Source organism: Phacochoerus africanus, chromosome 5, assembly GCF_016906955.1.
Source record: "Phacochoerus africanus isolate WHEZ1 chromosome 5, ROS_Pafr_v1, whole genome shotgun sequence".
Classification (NCBI taxonomy): domain Eukaryota; kingdom Metazoa; phylum Chordata; class Mammalia; order Artiodactyla; family Suidae; genus Phacochoerus; species Phacochoerus africanus.
Window position 1 is genome coordinate 26,885,725 of NC_062548.1, and position 22,526 is coordinate 26,908,250.

The 22,526-nt window shown below is 49.2% G+C and overlaps 1 protein-coding gene across 1 annotated transcript in view; it reads right to left on the reverse strand.

The window, feature by feature from the left end:
• The window catches only part of SCNN1G (sodium channel epithelial 1 subunit gamma), a 35,875-nt gene extending 15,612 nt beyond the window's left edge, over positions 1-20,263 (reverse strand). Inside the window, exons 1-6 of the mRNA XM_047780317.1 lie at positions 20,154-20,263; positions 15,894-16,241; positions 12,621-12,930; positions 10,465-10,655; positions 8,800-8,903; positions 4,667-4,830 (exon numbers count right to left, since the gene is read on the reverse strand). Coding sequence (XP_047636273.1) covers positions 4,667-4,830; positions 8,800-8,903; positions 10,465-10,655; positions 12,621-12,930; positions 15,894-16,210 — 1,086 coding nt within the window. The 5' untranslated portion in view covers positions 16,211-16,241; positions 20,154-20,263. The remainder of the gene's footprint in view (positions 1-4,666; positions 4,831-8,799; positions 8,904-10,464; positions 10,656-12,620; positions 12,931-15,893; positions 16,242-20,153) is intronic.
• Between the last annotated feature and the right edge of the window lie 2,263 nt (positions 20,264-22,526).

The window sequence follows — 22,526 nt, forward strand, 5'->3', positions numbered from 1 at the left end:
ATCCAGCCAGCCAACAATATTTACCTAGGATCCACTATGTTCTAAGAAGTAACCCTGGGAACAAGACATAGAAGGTCCCTGCTCCCACAGAGCCTGGGCTTGTATTGCAAAAGTGTATTATCCTCTCCTCCTCTTTATTTTATTTATTTATTTATTTTGTCTTTTTAAGCCCACATCCATGGCATATAGGAGATCCCAGGTTATGAGTCAAATTGAAGCTACAGCTGCAGGCCTACACCACAGCCACAACAATGCCAAATCTGAGCCACTTCTGCAACCTACACCACAGCTCACCGCAGCACTGGATCCTTAACGCACTGAGAGGGGCCAGGGATCGAACTCACATCCTCACGGATACCAGTTAGATTCATGACCGCTGAGCCATGATGGGAGGTCTCTGTCCTCTCCTCTTAAGGGTTAACCTTTGAAGGCAGATGATCTGTTGTATCCATCTCTGAAGAGCCAATGCTTTGGACATTCAGTCCCTCCATGAATGAAAACGATTTGTTAACCGACTGCCTAACCAACAGAGTCTACGAGTTTAACAGGCCTATCAAAAGTAAATAAATAACCGAATAAAAAATAAATAAGAAAGGAAGGCAGTCTAGTTTGTTTGGACCTATTCTTAGTGACTCCTTGGTGACCTCTCAGTAATTCTTGTTTTTTTTTTATTGTTTTAAATGCTCATAAATCAGAACTAGGGCTGCCTGCTGTGCTCTGTGGCTTTGACTCTGTGTCTCTCAAAGTAGGTGCAGCAGAGAACCTACCCCTGTCTTTGTTTGCCTTTCATTGCTAAAGGGCATTTGCTTAACAATGTGATGGGTATTTCTAAGCTCTGGGAGGAAAACCAGACGACAATTCCTTAGTTCTTAGACTTTCCCCAGCTCTAAGTTTGCAGACCCTGGGAGAGGCAAGAGAGGGCAACAGGATAAAGTAAGAAGGCGCTGTATCCGAAAGAGAAAGACAAATACCGTATCACATCACTTATACGTGGAATCTAAAATACGGCACAAATGAACCTATCTGGAAAACAGAAATAAACTCACAGACGTAGACTTGTGGTTGCCAAGGGGGAGGGGGGAGGGAGTGGGATGCACTGGGAGTTGGGGGTTAGTGGCTGCAGACTATTGCATCTGAAGTGGATAAGCAATGAGGTCCTGCTGTAGAGCGCATATCCAATCCCTTGTGACAGAACAGGATGGAAGTAATATGAGAAAAAGAATGCGTGTATATGTATGACTGAGTCACTTTGCTGTACAGCAGAAATGGACAGAACGTTGTAAATCAACTACACTGTAATAAAATTAAAAAAAAAAAAAAGAATGTGCTATAAATCTCTAGGGCTTCCTCAAGGGACAAGACTGCCTGGAGGGAGTTCCTTTCATGGCTCAATGGTTAACAAACCTGACTGGGAACCACGAGGAGGCAGGTTCGATCCCTGGCCTCACTCAGTGGATTAAGGATCCAGGGTTGCCCTGAGCTGTGATGTAGGTCACAGACCCGGCTCGGATCCCAAGTTGCTGTGGCTGTGGCGAAGGCTGGCAGCTGTAGCTCTGATTTGACCCCTAGCCTGGGAGCTTCCAGGTGCCTCGAGTGTGGCCCTAAAAAGCAAACAAACAAACAAAACACACACACGAACACAAATACTGCCTGGGAAATGATGAATCAAAATGTTCATTATTCTGACCTGGGAGCTTTCTAATCTGCTGGTGAACAGAGGAATCCGAGACCCAGCACCTTAAGTAGTACCCCGAAGGGGTTGTTTGTTTGTTTTTGTTTTTTTTTTTTTGTCTTTTTGTCTTTTGAAGGCCACACCTGTGGCATATGGAAGTTCCCAGCTAGGGGTCGAATTGGAGCTGTAGCTGCCAGCCTACACCACAGCCACAGCAACGCGGGATCCAAGCCATGTCTACGACCTACACCACAGCTCACGGCGACGCCAGATCCCAAACCCACTGAGCGAGGCCAGGGATCGAACCTGCAACCTCATGGTTCCTAGTTGGATTCGTTACCCACTGAGCCATGACGGGAACTCCGGAAAGCATTCCTTGAATCCCCACTTTCCCCCATAAAAATCCCTAAATCAGACATCCCTGTGATATGCTCTTAGGCATCCTGTATTTCTCCTTCTTAGCACCTATGATGAATATAGTTAATCATCAGTGTGATTTTTTTGTTTGTTATTGATTTCTTCTTCTAGACCCTAAATTCTAATAGGACCGAGACTGTCCTGGGGATACTGATGTAGCCCCAGTATCTAGCCCACAGGAAGTGCTCAGAAAATGCTTGTTGAATGGATAGATAATGGATTGATACAACTCATGTTGAAGCCATCACTTAAGGCTGCGCTAAAGCTTTTGTGTCATTCTAACTTGACTTTCTCTTGGGAAGACACACTTTTCTTTTCATTCTGAACTATTCAAGTTTCTATAGCTGAGGTTCCTGAGATTGTGGCCTCTTGGAATGACTGCTGGAGTTTGGTAAAAATACAGATCCTGGGGCTCATCTCTTAGATCTGAATCTAATGACCAACCCAGTTTGAAAACCACTGCTCTGGAGGACAAATGGGTGAGGGATGAAGGCTGAGAAGTTTAATCTGGGACATTAAGGTTGGATGTCAACAAAGGTACGAATAAAGAGTCTACAAGATTTTCTTCCCTCCACCAACAGTGCAAAAATGCCACTAAGAATAACTGTCAATGAAAATTACAGCCAATAGCATTTTTCTCTTGACAGATTAGCTAAGATTAAAAACTGGCTAATACCCATGTTGGTACAACCTCACTGGAAGGGAATTTGGCTAATACATATACTGTCTGATAGACTTCTAGGAAGTAATCAGATGCATACACATGCTATCATGCCATTGCTTTTAGTTGTACCTGGAAACAACTGCAAGTCCATCAACAGGGAGTTGCTCCAATAACTTATCCATGCAATGGAATATTATGGGTCTTTAAGAAGAAGGAGGCAGAATCTGTGTGCATGGATATGGAACTATTTCCAAGCTATAGCGTCAAGTGAAAAATGGAACAGAAAGGTATGTTTTCTTGGCTGCACCCATGGCATGTGGAAGTTCCCGGGCTAGGAACCAAACCAGCAACTGACCCACAGCAGTGACAACACCGAATCCTTCATCCACTGAGCCCCCAGGGAACTTCGAGAATTTGCATAAAAGGAGACAGGCTTACACCTAAATCACATGCATGAAGAAGACTATAACAGCCCTGCCAGGACCCAGAAGCAACGGCAATGGTCTCCATGGAGAGGAAAGAGGGGAGCACAGGTCAAGGATAGAAGCGAGATACATCTGTCCGGTAAGCTCCTGGGTATGGTTGGGCTTTTTACTTTGTGCATATACTCCCTTTAAAGAAGTACTTAATAGTTATTCTATTAGAGAGAGGGAGAGGGAGAGGGGGAGAGGGAGAAAGAGAGAGAGAGAGGGAGGGAGGGAGAGATACTGCCATAACAAGAGAACTGTACAAGCAGTGGCATGGCCAGGGGCATCCGGGCACACTCCTGACCCTGCCCTTCAGCTTCCCTTGGGCATGGCTACCCAGGGGCTGCCATCTGCAGCGCCGATGTGCTTCTGTGGACAGGTATGAGTATTCTCAACACCTAGTGAAGTCAGAGAAAGTCAAAGACTTGAAAGAGAAGGGGGTTCTTCGTAAATGGGGCGAAACTGATGGAAATAGCAATAGACCTTTGATGGCCCAGTGACTTCCCAATAGTCTTTTTTTTTTTTTTGTCTTTTTGCCTTTTCTAGGGCCACACCCAAGGCATCTGGAGGTTCCCAGGCTAGGGGTCTAATCAGAGTTACAGCCGCCGGCCTACACCACAGCCACAGCAACGCAGGACCCAAGCCAAGTCTGCAACCTACACCACAGCTCATGGCAACGCCAGATCCTCAACCCACTGAGCAAGGCCAGGGATCGAACCTGCAACCTCATGGTTCGTAGTTGGATTCGTTAACCACTGGGCCATGATGGGAACTCCTCCAATAGCCTTTAAGTAGCAGCTTACATGTTCCATAGGCCTCTAGGTGGCCCAGAAAGAAAGATGTTCATCTGCTCTATTTATATTACTGACAAATACATAGTGTCTGACGGCCTTGCTTCCTGCACAGGTTCCATCAATGCTGATGTCTGTCTCTGGAACAAGGAAGGTGTCTTCAATTCTTAGCCAGAATGGTGTCCTATCCTTGTTCATCCACACAGAAGGTACAAAGATAGTCTTCAGTGAAACTACCAGAATGACCATTGGACAATACAGGACATGCTTTTTTTTTTTTTTTTTTTTTGCCTTTAAGGGCTGCACCTGCGGCACATGGACGTTTCCAGGTCAGGGGAGGAATTGGAGCTACAGCTGCTGGCCACAACCACAGTCACAGCCACAGCAATGCGGGATCCCAGCCGAGCCTGCAACCCATATTGCTCACGGCAATACTGGATCCTTAACCCACTGGCCAGGGATTGAATCCGCATCCTCATGGATACTAATCGGGTTCATTTCCACTGCGCAACAATGGGAACCCCCATGCTTTCTTTTGAAACTGATACCCTTTTCCATAAACTGCACCTCAGTGGTTATCCTCGGGGCAGGGGTTTGGTTGGGGGGGGGAACCCGTCTTCCTCGCCAAGCCTACAAAATCAGAATATTCTCTTACCAGGTGCATCCCTATGGAGGTGGCCATGGCCGTCTCGATCTCCGTCCCCACGTCCTCGATGAAGGGGTATTCATCCTGCCGATGGACAATCACCTTAGCCCCCGTGGAGGACACCAGGAAGGGGTTATACTCTTCTTCGTTTACGTACAGGATGACCTGCAACCCTGGAAGGAAAGGCGACGTGCTGTGGTCAAAGGCCAGGAGAACACTGGTGGGAGCCTACCTCTCCCACTGCTCCGGGAGTCCCCAAACCAAGAACCCAGGCATTCCCCACAAGTGACAGGTAGACAGGGGTCCCAAGCAACTTCGGGAGGGGAGCCCGACCCCGACTTGTTCGCTGCTCTGTCCTCAGGGCTTAGCACACAAGAGAAGCTCAGAAGCAGGGGCACTACTGCAGGGTTTTTTGGGTTTTTTAAAATTTTTAATAATCGTTGCTTGACAATGTCAATTTCTACTGTACAGTGAAGTGACTCAGTTACAACAGACACTCTTTTCCTCACTTTATCCTCCATCGTGTTCCATCACAAGGGACTAGATCAAGTTCCGTGTGCTACACAGCAGGATCTTACTGCTTATCCGCTCCAAATGCAAGAGTTTGCCTCTGCCAACCCCAAACTCCCCGTCCACCCCACTCCCTCCCCTCCCCCTTGGTACCCACACGTCTGTTCTCCCCACGTCCATGAATTTGTTTCTTTTCTCACTACGACAGTTTTGTGAAGCATAAGGAAAACGGCTCCCCTGCTCCAGACCCGAACCTCCACGTGGCTCTTTGGGAAGGGGAGGTCTGCTGGGCATCCATGTGACCACTTAAACCCTCAGGGAGAGACACTCATGGTGAATCTGACAGCTGACCTAACTTCTCTCTCTGCGCCCCTCTCACCCCTGCAGTCCATTCTGCGCCCAGCTGCCAGAGGGACCTTTTAAAATGGGGACACAGATCAGGTCACCTCTTTGCCCCAAACCCTTCAGTGGCATAAGCGGGAATGCTGTCGAATAGAGTCCAGACGCCTGGCCGTGGCTGTGGCTGTGAGGGCTCAGAGGATGCCTCCCTCTTCATCCCACTCTCCTTCTCCCCACAAAGCTCCAAGCGCACTGGCCCCCACTGTTTCTGGAGTGCAATGAATCCATTTCCTCCTCGGGGTCCTGGTCCCTTCTAGGGCTCACAATGCTCTTTTGTTACCCCGCACCATGTATCTTCTCATTTTTGTTTGTGTGTTTGTGTTTTTAGGGCCACACCTGCAGCATATGGAAGTTCCCAGGCTAGGGGTCCGATTGGAGCTCCCGCTGCCAGCCTATGTCACAGCCCCAGCAACACAGGATCCGAGCCACGTCTGTAACCTACACCACAGCTCACGGCAACGCCAGATCCTTAACCCACTGAGCGAGGCCAGGGATTGAACCTGTGTCCTTATGGATACTAGTCGGGTTCATAACCCGCTGAGCCACCACGGGAGCTCTCTCTTCTCATCTTTAAATATCCTCCTTACTGAGGTCTTTCTGGACCCTCCCATCTTGACCCCAGCCATTCTCTCTATCCTTGTGCTGCTTTGTTTTCTTCATAGGATTGATAACTGGATAATGTCTATGAGCTTTTTCACCCACTTGGTATCTGTCTCTCTTCACCAAAATGCAAGTTCCCTGAAAGCAGAGGTGGCACCTGTCTTGTTCACCACCATGTCCCTAAGACTTGGAAGAAGACGTGGCATAAGAAGAGACTCAATAAACATGTGATAAACAAATGAGCTACAGAGCAGGGTCTATATGAGCTGAAAGAAGAGAATCTTGAGAGTTGTTCTTTTCTTTTCTTTTTCTTTTTTGTCTTTTGTCTTTTTTAGGGCCGCACCTGCGGCATTTGGAGCTTCCCAGGCTAGGGGTCTAATCAGAGCTGTAGCCACTGGCCTACACCACAGCCACAGCAACACAGGATGCAAGCCACGTCTGCGACTTACACCACAGCTCACGGCAACAGCCGGATCCTTAACCCACTGAGCAAGACCAGGGATCGAACTTGCAACCTCATGGTTCCTAGTTGGATTTGTTAACCACTGAACCATGATGGGAACTCCAGGACCTAGTTTTGAGGCACTAGCCTGCTGCGTCCTCCTTTGCCTGGCAGAGCAATAAAACTGTTCTTTCTCTTCCTCAAAACTCTGTCTCTGAGATTTAATGGGTGCAAGTATACAGAGGCCGCAATTTTGGTCAAGGTCACAGAGCCCACATGCAGCAGAATTACAGTTTCTTGCAGATTTGGTCAGAACACAGGCAACACAGTCACAAAGGCAAGGAGTCCCAGTGGATTTTCCTCCATGACTGGACTTTGCCTTTTCCCGTAGGAACATACCTGTACATCAAATCATGTTCAAATAATTTGGGACCTTTCAAGAATTCCTTTTGTGGGTAAAGCCAGGCTAACATCTGTTGAGTTCCTGCCTTCTCTACAAAAGTCATAGGAGTAGGAGTTCCCGTTGTGGCACAGCAGAAATGAATCCGACTAGCATCCATGAGGATATGGATTGGATCCCTGGCCTCGCTCAGTGGGTCGTGGATCCAGCGTTGCTGTGAGCTGTGGGGTAGGTTGCGGATGCGGCTCGGATCCTGAGTTGCTGTGGCTGGAGTGCAGGCTGGTGGCTGTAGTCCCAATTCGACCTCTAGCCTGGGACTCTCCATATGCCGCAGGTGCAGTCCTAAAAAGCAAAAAAAAGTCATAGGAGTAGAGGAGTAGTAATACTAATACTGGAGTAATAATGGTATTATTGGTGGTGATGATAGTAGCAGCAGCAATAGTAGTAATAATGGTGGTAATGGGAGGAATGACAACCGCCATCAGCACCTGCTGTGTGCTTAGCATGTGTGACGCACCTATTGTGTGCTTAGCGGGTGTTATGACGGAACCTGTGTCTCTTCATTCCCAACCCCATTCATATGTTGAGGCCCTAATCCGAGTGATTGTATTTGGAGATACAGCCTCTACGGAGGTAATTAAGGTTATATGAGGTCATAAGGGTGGGCCCTTAATCCCATAGGATTAGTGTTCTTAGAAGAAGAGGAAGAAAGGCCACATGAGGACCCAAAAAGAAGGGGGCCAACTGCAAGCCAGCAAGAGAGTTCCTCACCAGAAACTGAATTGACCAGCAACTGGATCAAGCATTTCCAGCCTGCAGAACTGTGGGGAAGTAAAGTCACGTCTGTTGTTTGAGCTGCCTGTGTGTAATATTTTGCTCTGGCAGCCCAACCAAACTAACATGGTGTGTCTCAGGTCTTATTCTAAGTGCTTTCCCTATTTTATTTTATTTTGTTTTTTATTCTATTTTATTTTATTCTACTTGTCTTTATTTTTTCAGGGCTTTTATTTTATTTTATTTTACTCGTCTTTTGTCTTTTCAGGGCTGCACCCGCGGCATATGGAGGTTCCCAGGCTAGGGGATGAATCCGAGCTATAGCTTCCAGCCTACATCACAGCCACAGCAACACCAGATCCAAACTGTATCTGTGACCTACACCACAGCTCACCACAATGCCGGATCCTTAACCCACTGAGCAAAGCCAGGGATTGAACCTGCATCCTCATGAATACTAGTCGGGTTTGTTAACCACTGAGCCACGACGGGAACTCCAGTGCTTTCCATATTTTAATTAAATCTTTTCAATTACCTTCTATACCATTATTTCCACTTCATAGACAAAGGGCAGTAACTTGCAGTGAGTGGCAGAGCTGGGTTTGGGCTCTAGACTCTGTCAGCTTAACCAAGATAAAGGCGTGTTTGCCTCCCTTAATCTCCTGTTCGGCGTGTCCGGATTTAAGTCCATCTGGAAGGGGCCTGCCCAGCCTTACTCACTCCAGCTACAAGCTTAAAATAGAGTCGTTTCCCCAAGTGAAACCCTTGCCCCCCAAGGAGGTTCCAGTTGCTTTGTCCAAAGCAACAAGGAGATGTCAAAACAGAAAACAGATAAAGAAGAAAAGAACCGGCATGGAGGTGGACAGGAACACTGCAAGCGGAAAAGCAATGTCCCAAGTTTCTGGCCAGATGGGGAGAGCCTGCATCTCTGAAAGGGTTAGAGCATCCCCAGTTATCCTCCTGCCAGCATGCTCACCAGTAGAGCAGCCCAGGATCGCCCCACGCAGGCTGCCTTACCATATTCACTGCCCCCCATGGAGGTGCTGAGAGTGGTCTCATTTTCTCTATTGTTGAACGTGTAGCAATTTCCATACATTGGGTGGTGGAAAAGCGTGAAGTTCCTAGGGCGGAAGGATACCAGTCAGAAAAGGCTTTGCGGTAATCTCCCGTCATGCACCTGAGCAGGAATCTCCCGTCATGCACCTGAGCGGGAATCTCCCGTCATGCACTTGAGCTGAAGTCTGGATGGGCAGTGCTGATGGACCGGCTCTCTTCTGTGGACCACGGATGATAAACATGACTTGCTTCGCCCATCTTGCCTCTGATGAATGACCGAAGCCCCTCACCCAGTTAACACATGTTGATGTGGAACTACACTCTCCTGCTGTCCCCTCTTTTGATCCTCTCGCCTCCTTCTCCGTCCTGACATTTATTGGTGCGCCTTGTGGCCATAAATCTGCCTCAAATTCCTCTACTCTTGAATTGCTCCACCATCACTTGACATTTTTCCATTTACAGTTCCTGGTAAATGATCCCCAGACAAAGAATCACAGCATACGTGTCTTTATACTGACTTTAAAATCCACCTTTCAGGAGTTCCTGTCATGGCGCAGTGGTTAACGAATCCAACTAGGAACCATGAGGTTGCGGGTTCGGACCCTGCCCTTGCTCAGTGGGTTAAGGATCCCGCGTTGCTGTGGCTCTGGCATAGGCCGGTGGCTGCAGCTCCGATTCAGCCCCTAGCCTGGGAACCTCCATATGCCGAGGGAGCGGCCCAAGAAATAGCAACAACAACAACAACAACAAAAGACAAAAAAAAAAAAAAATCCACCTTTCAGGTACACATGATTCTAATCATTCAGTGTTTGCAAGGATCAATATATCAACTAACTTATAGAAAGGCTTAGTATTTTATTGTTTTAATTTTTAATTTTTTGCTTGTAGGGCCACACCTACTGCACGGGGAAGTTCCCAAGCTAGGGGTCGAATCAGAGCTGCAGCTGTTGGCCTACACCACAGCCACAGCAACTCAGGATCCAAGCCGCGTCTGTGTCCTACACCACAGCTCATGGCAATGCCAGATCCTTAACCCACTCAGCGAGGCCAGGGATTGAACCCGTATCCTCATGGATCCTAGTCAAATTCATTTCTGCTGTGCCACAATGGGAACTCCACAAGCCTTAGTATTCCAAAGGAATGAAGAAAGCCCTTCAGATGAGCAGGAACACTTTAGAATGTCCCATGACTGCCCAGCCAGCACCAGGAATCTGAGTGTTATCTTAAAGGTGGAAAGACCTGAAAGTTCATACGTTTGTACACAGACCCTTCGTCCCTCTCTCCCTCCCTTCCTCTTTCCTTCCTGCCTTCCGCCCTCCCTTTTTTCCTTCCTTCTTTCTTCCCTTCCTCTGTACAAGATCAGCTGTTCTCAATCATTGGTATGCACGATAGTAATACACAAAGTTATATGTATACCATCCACTACTCTGGTCTTATGAGTAATTTAATAAGTTTCAGGATATTCACCTGAATTCACCTCCACCTTCCCCACTGACTCTAGAGTCCAGTGCCCGTGTAAGACATTTTCCAAAAGGCAGAGTCGCTCCCATGTCCTCTAGCGGAGCTGCAGGTGCATGCAAGGGGCCCAGCTCCTTGGAGCTGAGAGAACAGCCTTCCGCTACTGACCTGGCATCGCAGGACACCCCATCAAAGAAGCAGGTAACCAGCAGCTCCTCAGCAGAGTAGCTCATGTTGATTTTCTTCTCCAGAGGCACCTGGGCCATGATGTTCATGTAGTGCAGCTTATACCACTCCTGGATGGCATTGACCCCCGAGCTGAAGGTGTAGACCGCACAGTTGGAGGTGTCATTTGCACACTGCGAATGGGAAGAGACACCAGGATGAAGCCATCAGCCCTACCAGTGGCCTTCAGGGGGACTGTAAGGACAAGGATCTGAGACCCTGGATCACATACTTGGGGGGACAGGAGGGATACCTGGAGCTTTTTCTCACTTCTGAGGCCTGGGACGCATCATCCTCCAGGCTCGAGGACCAAGCAGTGGCTGAGTGAGGAACGACCCAGAGGCTCACTGTCATGACTCCCTACCAGACAAGAAGCAAAACGAGCTTCTTCGGGTTCCCCAGACATCCAGGCTTTGGCGGATCGTGGCTCCTGAGTTCCCCCACAACCATCACCATTTCCTGTTGCATCAACCCTGCAGAAATCTAGATTCGAGCCCGACTCTGCCATGACTTCTCTTGGGCAAGGCATCCCTTATCCATTATTTCATCAAAATACCATCCTTCTCCACCACGTGAAGGACCAGCATTGGGAGGACCAGCATTTAAAATAAATAATAATGAGAGTTTTATAGGGAAATGGTGGTATATTCCAGAGGTTCTCATCACACAGGGCTTTAAAACTTTCCTGAAAGATGGATATCAAAGATTGATTTTGTGGAGTTCCCATCGTGGTGCAGTGGTTAACGAATCCGACTAGGAACCATGAGGTTGCGGGTTCGATCCCTGCCCTTGCTCAGTGGGTCAATGATCCGGCATTGCCGTGAGCTGTGGTGTAGGTTGCAGACACGGCTCGGATCCTGTGTTGCTGTGGCTCTGGTGTAGGCAGGCGGCTACAGCTCCAATTAGACCCCTAGCCTGGGAACCTCCATATGCTGCGGGAGTGGTCCAGGAAATGGCAAAAAGACAAAAAAAAAAATATTGATTTTGTTAGCAAGGAGAACCTTAGGGGAAAGAAAGACTTTGAAACGGCTCAAAGATTTAGAGAAAGGGCCACTTTTTTCCCTCTAGGATTTGTGACTGGAGCTGTGAGGTGTTAGAATCACCAACCAGGTAGTGCTCATCCCATGGAGATGGCTGGGGCATGGAGAGGAGGATGATGATGGAGTTTGGAAGGCAAGGAAATTCATTTTTGGTGAATGGCTGCATCTTCAGAGTGCATTAAATGGGACCAAGGAGGAGAGATGAGAAATCCAGCTATAGCACCACACAAAGGCACATACTCCTGGGAATACTGGGTCTTTCTGCTCTTTATCTATTTTCTTCCTTCCTTTCTTTCTTCCTTTCTGCACACCAACTTTGCTTTGGTAGAATTTCCTTTCCCCCTTTGGATAGAGTGGGATGAGACTGTCCATCAAGATACGCCACCCTCCGTGAGCTACCAGGTGACCCAAACTTGGCCAATCCGATAGTTCCCCACATGGGACTTGAACCCATCTTTATGGCTGGATTAACAAAAAGACTGAAAATAGTTGAAGCTTCTTCAATCCAGGAGCGGTATCTGAAATGACTTTCCATCATCTATTGCCATCAGGATCCCTGGATCTTCCCTAATTTCTGTCCTTTGAGAGGCCTGCAAGAGCTACTGGTCACCTTCTAAGACATTATTATCTGCTTAAGCTTGCCTGGGTTGGGAGTTCCCTTCATGGCTCAGCGGTTAATGAACCTGACTGGGATCCATGAGGATGTGGATTTGATCCCTGGCCTCGCTCAGTGGGTTAAGGATCCAGTGTTGCCATGAGCTGTGGTGTAGGTCACAGATGTGGCTTGGATCCTGCTGTGGCTGTGGTGTAGGCCAGCAGCTATAGCTCTGATATGACCCCTAGCCTGGGACCCTCCATATGCTGCAGGTGTGGCCCTAAAAAAAAAAAAGCAAAAAAAAAAAGATCGCCTGGGTCAAGTTTCCGTTGTTTGCAGCCAATTCACCCTAACTGAGTGCGTGTCTTCCTGTGATCACAGAGCTAACAGCAAAGGAGTGACCTTCCTGACACACTATCTCCAGCCGACCCCATGCCCCAAAGCCTGGAGGATGTGCAGCTCACCAGCTGGAATCCCACCAACTCCTTGGAATCGTGGACATGCATGACGTCTGAGGCCTTGTGAATGATGCTCCCGCTGACTTTCCGCTTCCGTCCGGTGAGGAAATCCCTGGCCTTGCCCGTCTCACCTTGACTGAAGACCAGCAGGGGGATCAGGTTGAGGAATTTGGACCCTGTGCCCTCCCAGGCTGAATTCTGGGACTCATCCTCTCGGCGTTTCCTCGACGTGATCTCTGAAAAGCCATACAGGGTCTTCAAGGCCCCTCTGGTCTCTTGCTCCAGCTCTGCTAGAAGGTCCCGCACAGCACTATACCTGCCAAGGTGGGAAGGGGTCGGGATGGGGGGGGTCAGGGATGGGGAAACCCCTCTGGCAGAAGGCTGGCACTTGTCTGTGCCGCACTGCATCAAAGTGTGTCCACCTTGTGCCCACTGCCCCAGCCCCCTTGGCCCAAAAGACAAGGTCTTTTACGATTTGCCCCATCCAGTGTGACCACTGGCTCAAGTAAATGGGGACAGGATCCCTGTGACCCTTGTGTGACTTCCTGCAGCTTCACCTTTGCCACCACTGTCTGCTTGTTCTCGGGGTGTGTTGATGAGTTGGCCCCAACCAGCATTTCTGGAGTGGTGACTGTCGGCTGCCTCCCATAAACCAGCCACAGGGAAGGCAAGTAAGTAACTGCTAACCGGGAGTCTCCCCAGGGGGTGGGGGGGGCAGGGTGGCACAGGCTATATCTCTGCCCAGCGCCCCTGCCCCAGCCTGCAAACTCTCCTCCAATTGGTGCTGGGCGGGAAGAGGTATAGGTGTTCCCTCAACAACCGCCAAGAACACAGAAGAAGGAGCCACGAGTTGACTGCATCTTTTTCACCGTCTTTTAATTCTCACCCTACCAGATGGTCCTGGCCTCCCTCTTGACTCTTTCCATTCTCGGGAGTTCCCTTTGTAACTCAGCAGTTAATGAACCCAACGAGCATCCATGAGGATGCAGGTTTGATCCCTGGCCTCGCTCAGTGGGTTAAGGATCCAGTGTTGCCGTGAGCTGTTGCTGTGGGTCACAGATGCGGCTCGGATCCTGCGGCTGTGGCATAGGCCAGCAGCTACGGCTCTGATTCAACCCCTAACCCTAGAACCTCCATATGCCACAGGAGTGGCCGTGGAAAAAAACAAACAAACAAAAACCTCTTCTAACTCTCTCTCCCCCTTGCTCAGAGCATAGGTCACACAGCATGGCGACTGAGCATAGAAATTCCAGTCAAACTACCCGAGTTCCAGTTCCCCATTCTCATTCTTGGATGTGTGATCTTGGACAAACCATAACCTTTCTGTGCCTCCCTTTTCCCATCTGTAAAATGGGGTTATTGGCAAGAGTCAGTGAGTTTATTCTATCTCTCTGTGTGCATATAGTTAAATGGTCACTATTCTTAATGTCATTAGTGTAACTATATCTGTTAATATTTCATTCCTCTACGACAGCATCAGCTGCACTAGGACAAGGACTGTGTGTGGGTCATTCGCTTCCATGCCCCAGAACCTAGCACAGTGAAGGACCATTTGCAGCTGTGGAGTAAAAAAGATGATGGGACAAACAATTGATGGAAGGAAGAAAGGTGGGGGTAGGAGTGGGGGGTGGAGGGTAGGAGAAGGGAGGGAGGGAGAAAGAAAGAATCAGAGAGAGAAAGAAGGAAAGGAAGGAAGGAGGGGAAAGAAAAGAAAAAAAAAGATGGAGTTCCCATCGTGGCACAGCGGAAATGAATCCGACTAGGAACCATGAGATTGCAGGTTCAATCCCTGGCCTCGCTCAGTGGGTTAAGGATCTGGAGTTGCCGTGAGCTGTGGTGTGGGTCACAGACGTAGCTCGGATCCTGCATTGCTGTGGCTGTGGTGTAGACCGGCAGTTGTAGCTCCGATTAGATCCCTAGCCTGGGAACCTCCATATGCCACAGGTGTAGCCCTAAAAAAAAAAAAGAAAGAAAGAAAGAAGGAAGGAAAGAAAAAAGGGAGGAGGGAAGGAAGGAAGGAGAGACTTTGAGGTGGAGGATGAGTTTAGACCCAATTTTGCTCTTGAAATTTGCCATCAAGTCCCTGACGCCTGGGCCAGTCAATTCCCTTCGATAGACGTCCTCTCCTGCTCTCCCCACCCCCACTCTGACAAATTCTGCCAGATGCTCACCTGCCTCACAGATCAGTTTTCAATAATCCTGAGGACTGCAGTGACCCGTTTAGAACAGGTCCTGCAGCAGCCCGTGGCCAGCGCCAAGGGCTGATCCCGCCCAGAGCCTCGTGATCTCCATTAGTGGGGCTGGGTTAACTCAAATGAAGGTTTGGGGCAGCCGCGATGCTTCCAGAAGTCACCTAGGTGTCATGTCTGAGTCAGCCTCCGGCTCACATTCAGGGAAGAGTGAGGGTGTAAACTTGCAGCGCTCAGGGAAAAATGGCTGAGCTGTGCGCATGCGCGCTTGTGTGTATGCGCGCATGCGTGCGTGCGTGCGTGTGGGTCCAGGGGCTGGGCTCGTTCATTCCAGGCTCAACCTCCAAGCAAAAGTGATCCTTAACAGCCTCCCTCTCCTGTTTTCCCTGTGCTGGCCCATCCTCTTCCAATGGACTGAAAACTTCGTACAGATTTAACGCCTGGGAGAGGGTAGTTTATCAACGTTGGCAACAAATGCAAATTTCTTTCTTTTTCTTTGTCTTTTTAGGGTTGTACCTGTGCCACATGGAAGTTCCCAGGCTAGAGGTCTAATTAGAGCGGCAGCCGCTGGCCTAGCCCACAGCCACAGCAACTCAGGATCCTTAACCCACTGAGTGAGGCTAGGGACTGAACCTACATCTTCATGGATCCTAGATGTGTTTCGTTACCACTGAACCATGACGGGCGCTGCCGAGTTCACATTTCTAAACAGCATGTGTCGGGAGTTCCCGTCGTGGCGCAGTGGTTAACGAATCTTTCGAGGAACCATGAGGTCATGGGTTCCATCCCTGGCCTCGCTCAGTGGGTTCAGGATCCGGTGTTGCCTTGAGCTGTGGTGTAGGTCACAGACGCGGCTCGGATCCCGCGTTGCTGTGGCTGATGTGTAGGCCAGAGGCTACAGCTCCGATTAGACCCCTAGCCTGGGAACCTCCATATGCCGCGGGAGCGGCTCTAGAAAAGGCAAAAAGACAAATAAAATAAAATAAAAATAAAAAGCATGTGTCATGGAGGAGAATGCCACCTTCCGGAGGGATAGCAGCACCTGGAGGGGGCACGGCCCCTCCCCCACGTCCCCGCTCCTGCCTCTTACTTGTAAGGATTGATGTTGCAGATGGTGACGGCGGGAAAATCTAGCTTCTGGAAGTGGACCTTGATGGAGACGGAGACCGTGTAGAAGGATAAGATGAGGAGGGCACACTGCCAGAAAATGAGGGCCACGGCCGTCAGGGTGAACAGAATCCAGAGCAGGCGCCGGAGCCGACCCCGCGACACCACGATGCGCCGGCAGCCGTGCGTGTTGGTGTTGAGACAGTACCACCGCATCAGCTCCTTGATGGTGGGCGCCTGGGGTCCCGTCACGGGCAGATTCTTCTTGATTTTGGCTTTGATCTTCTCTCCAGGAGCCATGGCGGGGAGCGTATGTGACGGGGCAGGTAGGCTGCAAGGGCAGAGAAGAAACGCAGGTGAGCGGGCACAGCCCAGAAGCGGGGCGCTGGGAAACACCAACCCCCCTGCCCTCAGAGGGTGCCTTCCTCCTTCTCTCTGTGGGCTGGACAGTTTGCTCTCTGAGGTTTTGGCCCTGGCTCCAGGATATTTGCTTTGGGCCACCGCAGCTGCCAAAGAGAGCTGCCTCCTTCTCTTGTGGCCCCCAGGCGATGGTGAGGCTTAACCTGTGAACCACTGGACGGGCTAGAAGGACCTTCCCCCCCAGGTGCTTGGAGCAGGAGTCGCTAAGCAACCCCATCCTTACCAGCCTCCACATGCCTCAAATCAGCTCCACTGCAATGAGAGTATCGCTGCCTGGGTCTGCTTTTACCTCCTCCAGGAGCCTGCCCTCCTCAGGGCAGCATTCCTATCTCGTCCTGCCCCCTGGTGCCTAGCTCGGCGTCTGGCACAGAGCAAGCACCATGCAAATCAGTTCTAACAGATAAAATCTGCCAAGAGAATTTCCGAGCAGCCACCCTAGATCATGTTCAGTCCCTTCCCAGCCCAGCCTTCCCAGCCTTTTCTCAGCTGCTTTGTTGCACATAGAGTGTTTCTGTTTCATTTCTGTTTCACTTCTTGTTTCCAGTCAAGTCCTTAATGTTTCTTTTCTTTCTTTTTTTTTTGGGGGGGGGGGCTTTTTAGGGCCATCCCTGCAGCATATGGAGGTTCCCAGGCTAGGAGTTGAATTGGAGCTGTAGCTGCTGGCCTACACCACAGGCACAGCCACGCCAGATCCAAGCGACATCTGCGACCTACGCCACAGCTCACGGCAAGGCTGGATCCTCAACCCACTGTGTGGAGCCAGGGATCGAGCCTGCATTCTCATGGATGCTAGTCAGATTTGTTTCTGCTGAGCCACAATGGGAGCTCCAAGCCCTTAGTGTTTCTAGAGCACCTAATAATAGCCTGGAAATACTGGCCGATGAATATTTGCCAGGCACTGTGCCATATTTCCTTGATTCTAAGATACCACTAATTTGGAGAATACTCTTTTTGATTTAATAACAGCTTTATCTGGGGAAGAGTGCTGGAAAGCAAATTACCACATTCATCAATATAGATGACGCATCTGTATCATAGAAACTTTACAATGTGAAACAATGATCTTTTATTATTTTTTTGGTCTTTTCTAGGGCTGTACCTGTGGCATATGGAGGGTCCCAGGCTAGGGGTCCAATCGGAGCTACAGCTCCCGGCCTACACCACAGCCACAGCAATGTCAGATCCAAGCCTCATCTGCGACCTACACAACAGCTCACGGCAACGCCGGATCCTTAACCCCCTGAGCAAGGCCAGGGATGGAATCTGAAACCTCATGGTTCCTAATCAGATTCTTTAACCACTGAGCCACAACAGGAACTCCTGAAATAACGATCTTTTAAGAAATGAACTAAAAACCCCAAGAAAAGACAAAAAAAAAGAAATGAACTAAAATCATATATAGTCTCATTGGACTCATAAATATATGCAGTCTTTCTCTTCATATATAATGCATAGCTCCCTCCAAATATATATAATCTCTCTCTATATATATTTCAGTTCCTGTTTCAATAACCCCAGAAGGTAGTCATACTATTATCATCTCCATGTTACAGAGGAGGAAAATGAGCTCAGAGAAGTGGAGTAACTTGTGCAAAATTAGACAGCTAGGAAGTGGAGGCACTGGTCTGGAACCGTGCAGCCTTTATCACCACGAGGGGTCTGGTATTGCACTGGGTGCTGCCAACTCCCCAGGACAGTTAATTAAGCATCCCTGGGACCAAAGGGAGGTGGGAAAAGACGGGATCCTGAGAGACTTAATTTCCAAGCTCTGAGTAGGTGATGTGACCACTTCTCAACACTCTTTCAGAGTGGGGGATACGGGAACTCTTCCTCCTATGCCTACCCTAGGTGACAGAGGCAAATTAGGCTACACCCTAATCTGGAGTAGAATATACAGGGTGGTCCCACATTCCCCCCCCGGGGGGGGGCTGGATTCTGGGACAAAGACTTGAGGTTGCCCCATCACGTTCTTCGGGCAGGATTCTGGGCTTGAGGAGTTACTTTTTCTCCACCCTGAGCCCAAGGGATATTGTTCAAAATCAGGAGCTGGGGGCAAAGCTGGGAGACTGTCAAGTTCAAGGTGCTGGTGGGTTTCAGGTTTAAGAGGGCAAGGATGTAGAATGCTGTGGGGGCAGATGAGACACCCAGAGGCAGCCAGACCACTGTAACCCTCTGCAGATGTATCTGGGCTTACTGGGATCTCTGACCCTCAAAATTATGCTATGAAGCTCTTATAGACAAAAGGAATGACATTTATTGTGCTCTATCATTTAAAAGATTTTCCCCTCTCCAATTCTCTCACTACAATCCCAAAGCAAAAAATTAGCGGGAGTTTGTTTTAGAAATAGGTCTGGGTGCAATTTCCTATCAAATAAAACTGAACCCAGGGAAGATTTTGTTCCCTGTGAATGTTCAAAAGAAACCATGATTCTGGAAGCTTCTGTCATCAAACCTTCCATGTTCTCACTGAAGACTGCTCCTGGGGTCCCTCTGCCTCATCAGCCCCTTGCCCAGGACTGACCTTGACCCCCATGGATCAGCCACCAGTGTCAGTGAAATCACAGGTGGATGAAGGCGGAACCTATCTGGTGTTTCACGAAACATAGACATGTTCGCACAAATGATATTTCAACGTCTAAGCAAAGCCAGGCTGTAACTACTTTTAGGTTATGTTGCTCCAGTAAATGTGATGCCTTTGTGAATTAGTAGCTGTCACTCAGCACTCACTCTTCTAAGCATTTTACAGGTATTAACTTATTTAATTTCCACTACAACCTTTTGAGATAGGCCCTATAATTTCCTCCATTATACAAATGAACTTGAGACCTTGAGCAGTTAAGTAGCTTGCCCAAGGTCACCCTAGAAAGTGGCCGAGGTGGCATGTGAAGCCAGGAGTCCATGCCTTTAACTACAAACTTCTCCTCAAATAATAGTAATGATAATGGCAATAATAATAATGACAACAGCAAGAACAACAAATAATAGCAGCTATTGCTTATTGATCCCTTAAGCTACCCAGGCTTCCTACTCAGCTCTTTTCACACAGCACCTGATTTAACCTCACGGTCATTATATGAAGTACTGGTACTATCCCCATTTCACAGAAGAGAAAACTGAGGCCCAGAATTTAGGCAACTTGCCTAAGGCCACACGGGAAGGATTAAAAGGAAAACTCTGGAACGCTGGGGTCCCTCACGATTCTCTACTGCACCCCTCTCGCCCATTCCTGACCTCAACCCCCCCACCCCCAAACTTCAGTGAGGGAACACCAGTCGCCGTCTCGAGCTCCCGGGCGACTCTGCAGCTCCCCGCGCAGAGCGACAGACCCGGTGCAGCGCTACGGCAGAAGCCACATCTGCCTCGGGGCAGCTCCGGCTGAAGGCGCTGGAGGGAACCCAACCGACTCGCTTCAAGTGTTTGCTCTTTTCCGCAACTACAGTCACCCCAGAGAAGACATTCCAGGGAGGAAAAGGAGCGATCGCGATCAGGTTCACGCGTCTCACCAAGGCCAGGAGGGGACTGAGCAGGTGCTGGGCGGAGAGGCGAGGCGGGCTGCGGCGCCGGCCTCCGAACCTGCTTTCTAAGTAACTCAGACACTCCTCTTGCCCCGGCCCTGCGTCCCGGGCCACGGAATGGGGCAGACGGCAGAGATCGCGACCGGATGGACTTAGGAAAGCGTCCCAGCATCCCAGGTACTGGAAGGCAGCCCCGGGCTGAGGCCCGCCCGGCCGCCGACCACAGCGTCTGGGAAGCCCAAGAGCTCCGCGGCCGCTCCGGTGCCTGAATCCCCAGACCTGGTGCCACCCGACCCGGCTGGGCTCACCTCACTCAGTTCCGAAGGGTCCACCGCTGGCGGGCGAGCGATCCGCGTCCGCGCCGTTCTGCTGCTGGTACAGCGCTAGCATCCCGCAGCCCCAGCGGCCAAGGCTCTTGTGAGTTGGGCCCCGCCCCTGGAGTCCTGCCCCCTCAGGCCCCGCCCCCACCTGCCCAGGTGTCTTTCCCCCAGCGGCGGAGGACGAGCGGCAGCCCCGAGCCAGCCACGATTCGGCAGCGCCCCCTGCCAGCCAGAGGCCGCTCTGCGTCCCAGCCGGTCCGGCGGTGGGTTTTCAGGTGGCAACGCGCAGTGGCTGCTGCCGCCCTGAGGCCACCTCCCACCCTGCCTTCCAGCTGGGTCTTGTGCCAAGAGCGATCCCACCCCGCCTCCAGTCCTTGGCTTCTTCCTGACCTGGCAGGAGCCTGGGGCTTCTTCAGTGTCCACCGGGGGTGGGGGGGGGTGGGGGGGGGAGGACACTCATCCTTTAGTCCCTTAAGCCGCCTTTTTATAGGAACTCACGCTAACATCTTACAAGAAATGAGCTCAGAAAATTGCTCCTGGGAGGGACCAGAGGGACACCTCTGTCACAGTTCCCCCTGAGTAGGGAAGGAACAGGCGCAGAGAGGAGAAGCTGGCCAGTCCCGCTCGGAGCGTCTCAGACTTTCACTTGCTAATCGCATTCAAATACAGATCTTAATTCACTAGGGATGAGTGGGGTGGGGCTTGGGAATTTGGATTTCTCTGGTGATGCCTTTGATGCTTGTCCAAGGACCACAACATGAGTAGCAAGCGTTACTTTCCTAGGTGAGTGGAAACAGGTTCAGAATTTCGAGAGGGCAATTTGAAGAAAATCCTCTTTTAAAATCTCAACTGTTTTTTTTTTTTTTTTCCCTAACAATGCATACTTCTAGTAAAGAATTCAAAAGATAAAGAGAAAAATGGAGGGAGTTCCTGTTGTGGCTCAGTGGAAACGAACCAGGCTAGAATCCAGGAGCATGTGGGTTCAACCCCTAGCCTCCTTTGGTGGGTGAACAATCCGGCATTGCAGTGAGCTGCGGTGTAGGTCTCAAGACACAGCTGGATCTGACATTGCTGCTGCTGTGGTGTAGGCCAGCATACCTCTAGCCTGGGAACTTCCATATGCCCCTAAATTTAAAAGAGAGAGAGAGAGAGAAATGGAAGCCTTTCCATAATCTGCAACCCCCACAAAATAAGCTTGGGGGTTATTATAATGATATATACATATAATGATATAATGATATATGCATATAATGATATACACACTGTTCTTTAACTTTGTTTGAATGACAATCACTACAGTTAGAGTCTCATTGTAAAATAAAACCAGACGTTTCACCTCACAATATACTGAGTGTAACTAAATGGACCTAACTTATTTAATAGATCTATTAATATATATTAAGATTGCCTCTAATTTTTCACTAATATAAATTTTCTGTAAGATAGCTTCATGTACAGCTCTGATTATTTCCTGGGGGTTAAAGTCCTACTAGTGTATATTCTTCTGTCAATGTACTTACCCAGTTTAATTGACACAAAAAACAAACAGTTAAGAGAAAATGGTAGGGTGCAAAACAATACATAGAGTAGTAGACTGTATATCCAAAGGTTTAAAAAGAGGTTACTATCTCTTGGGGTAGGTTTAGAAGTGAATTTTACTTCTTTAAGTTTTTTTGTTTTATATGTATATGTATATGCGTATGTAAATGTTTTTATCACCTGTGCCATAAAAGTAAGACTGTTTTTGCAAGATATCTAGCTAGCTGAAGTCAAGGATAAGACTTTTGTGTGTGTGTGTGTGTGTGTGTGTGTGTGTGTCTTTTTGCCTTTTTCTAGAGCTGCACCTGTGGCATGTGGAGGTTCCCAGGCTAGGGGTCGAATTGGAGCTATAGCCTCTGGCTTACGCCAGAGCCACAGCAACTTGGGATCCGAGCCGTGTTTGTGACCCACACCACAGCTCACGGCAACGCTGGATCCTTCACCCACTGAGCAAGGCCAGGGATCAAACCCGCAACCTCCTGGTTCCTAGTCGGATTTGTTAACCACTGAGCCACGATGGGAACTCCAAGGATAAGGCTTAAAATCACTTCTATGTTACTGTAGGATATAGTGAATTTAGGCAGGATTGGCTTATTTTTTAAAATCCAATTAAAATTTATATACAGTGAAATGCACAGATTTTAGGGTTCCATGAGTTTTGGTAAATGTACACACTCTGTACCCATCCCCCTAATCAACATGTGGATCATTGCTCCAGAAAGTTCCCTCAGCCCCTTTATAACTCATTTCCCAAATAGGCAATCACCATTGCCAATGCAACAATATTCACTTTTTTTTTTTGATCTTTTGTCCTTTTAGGGC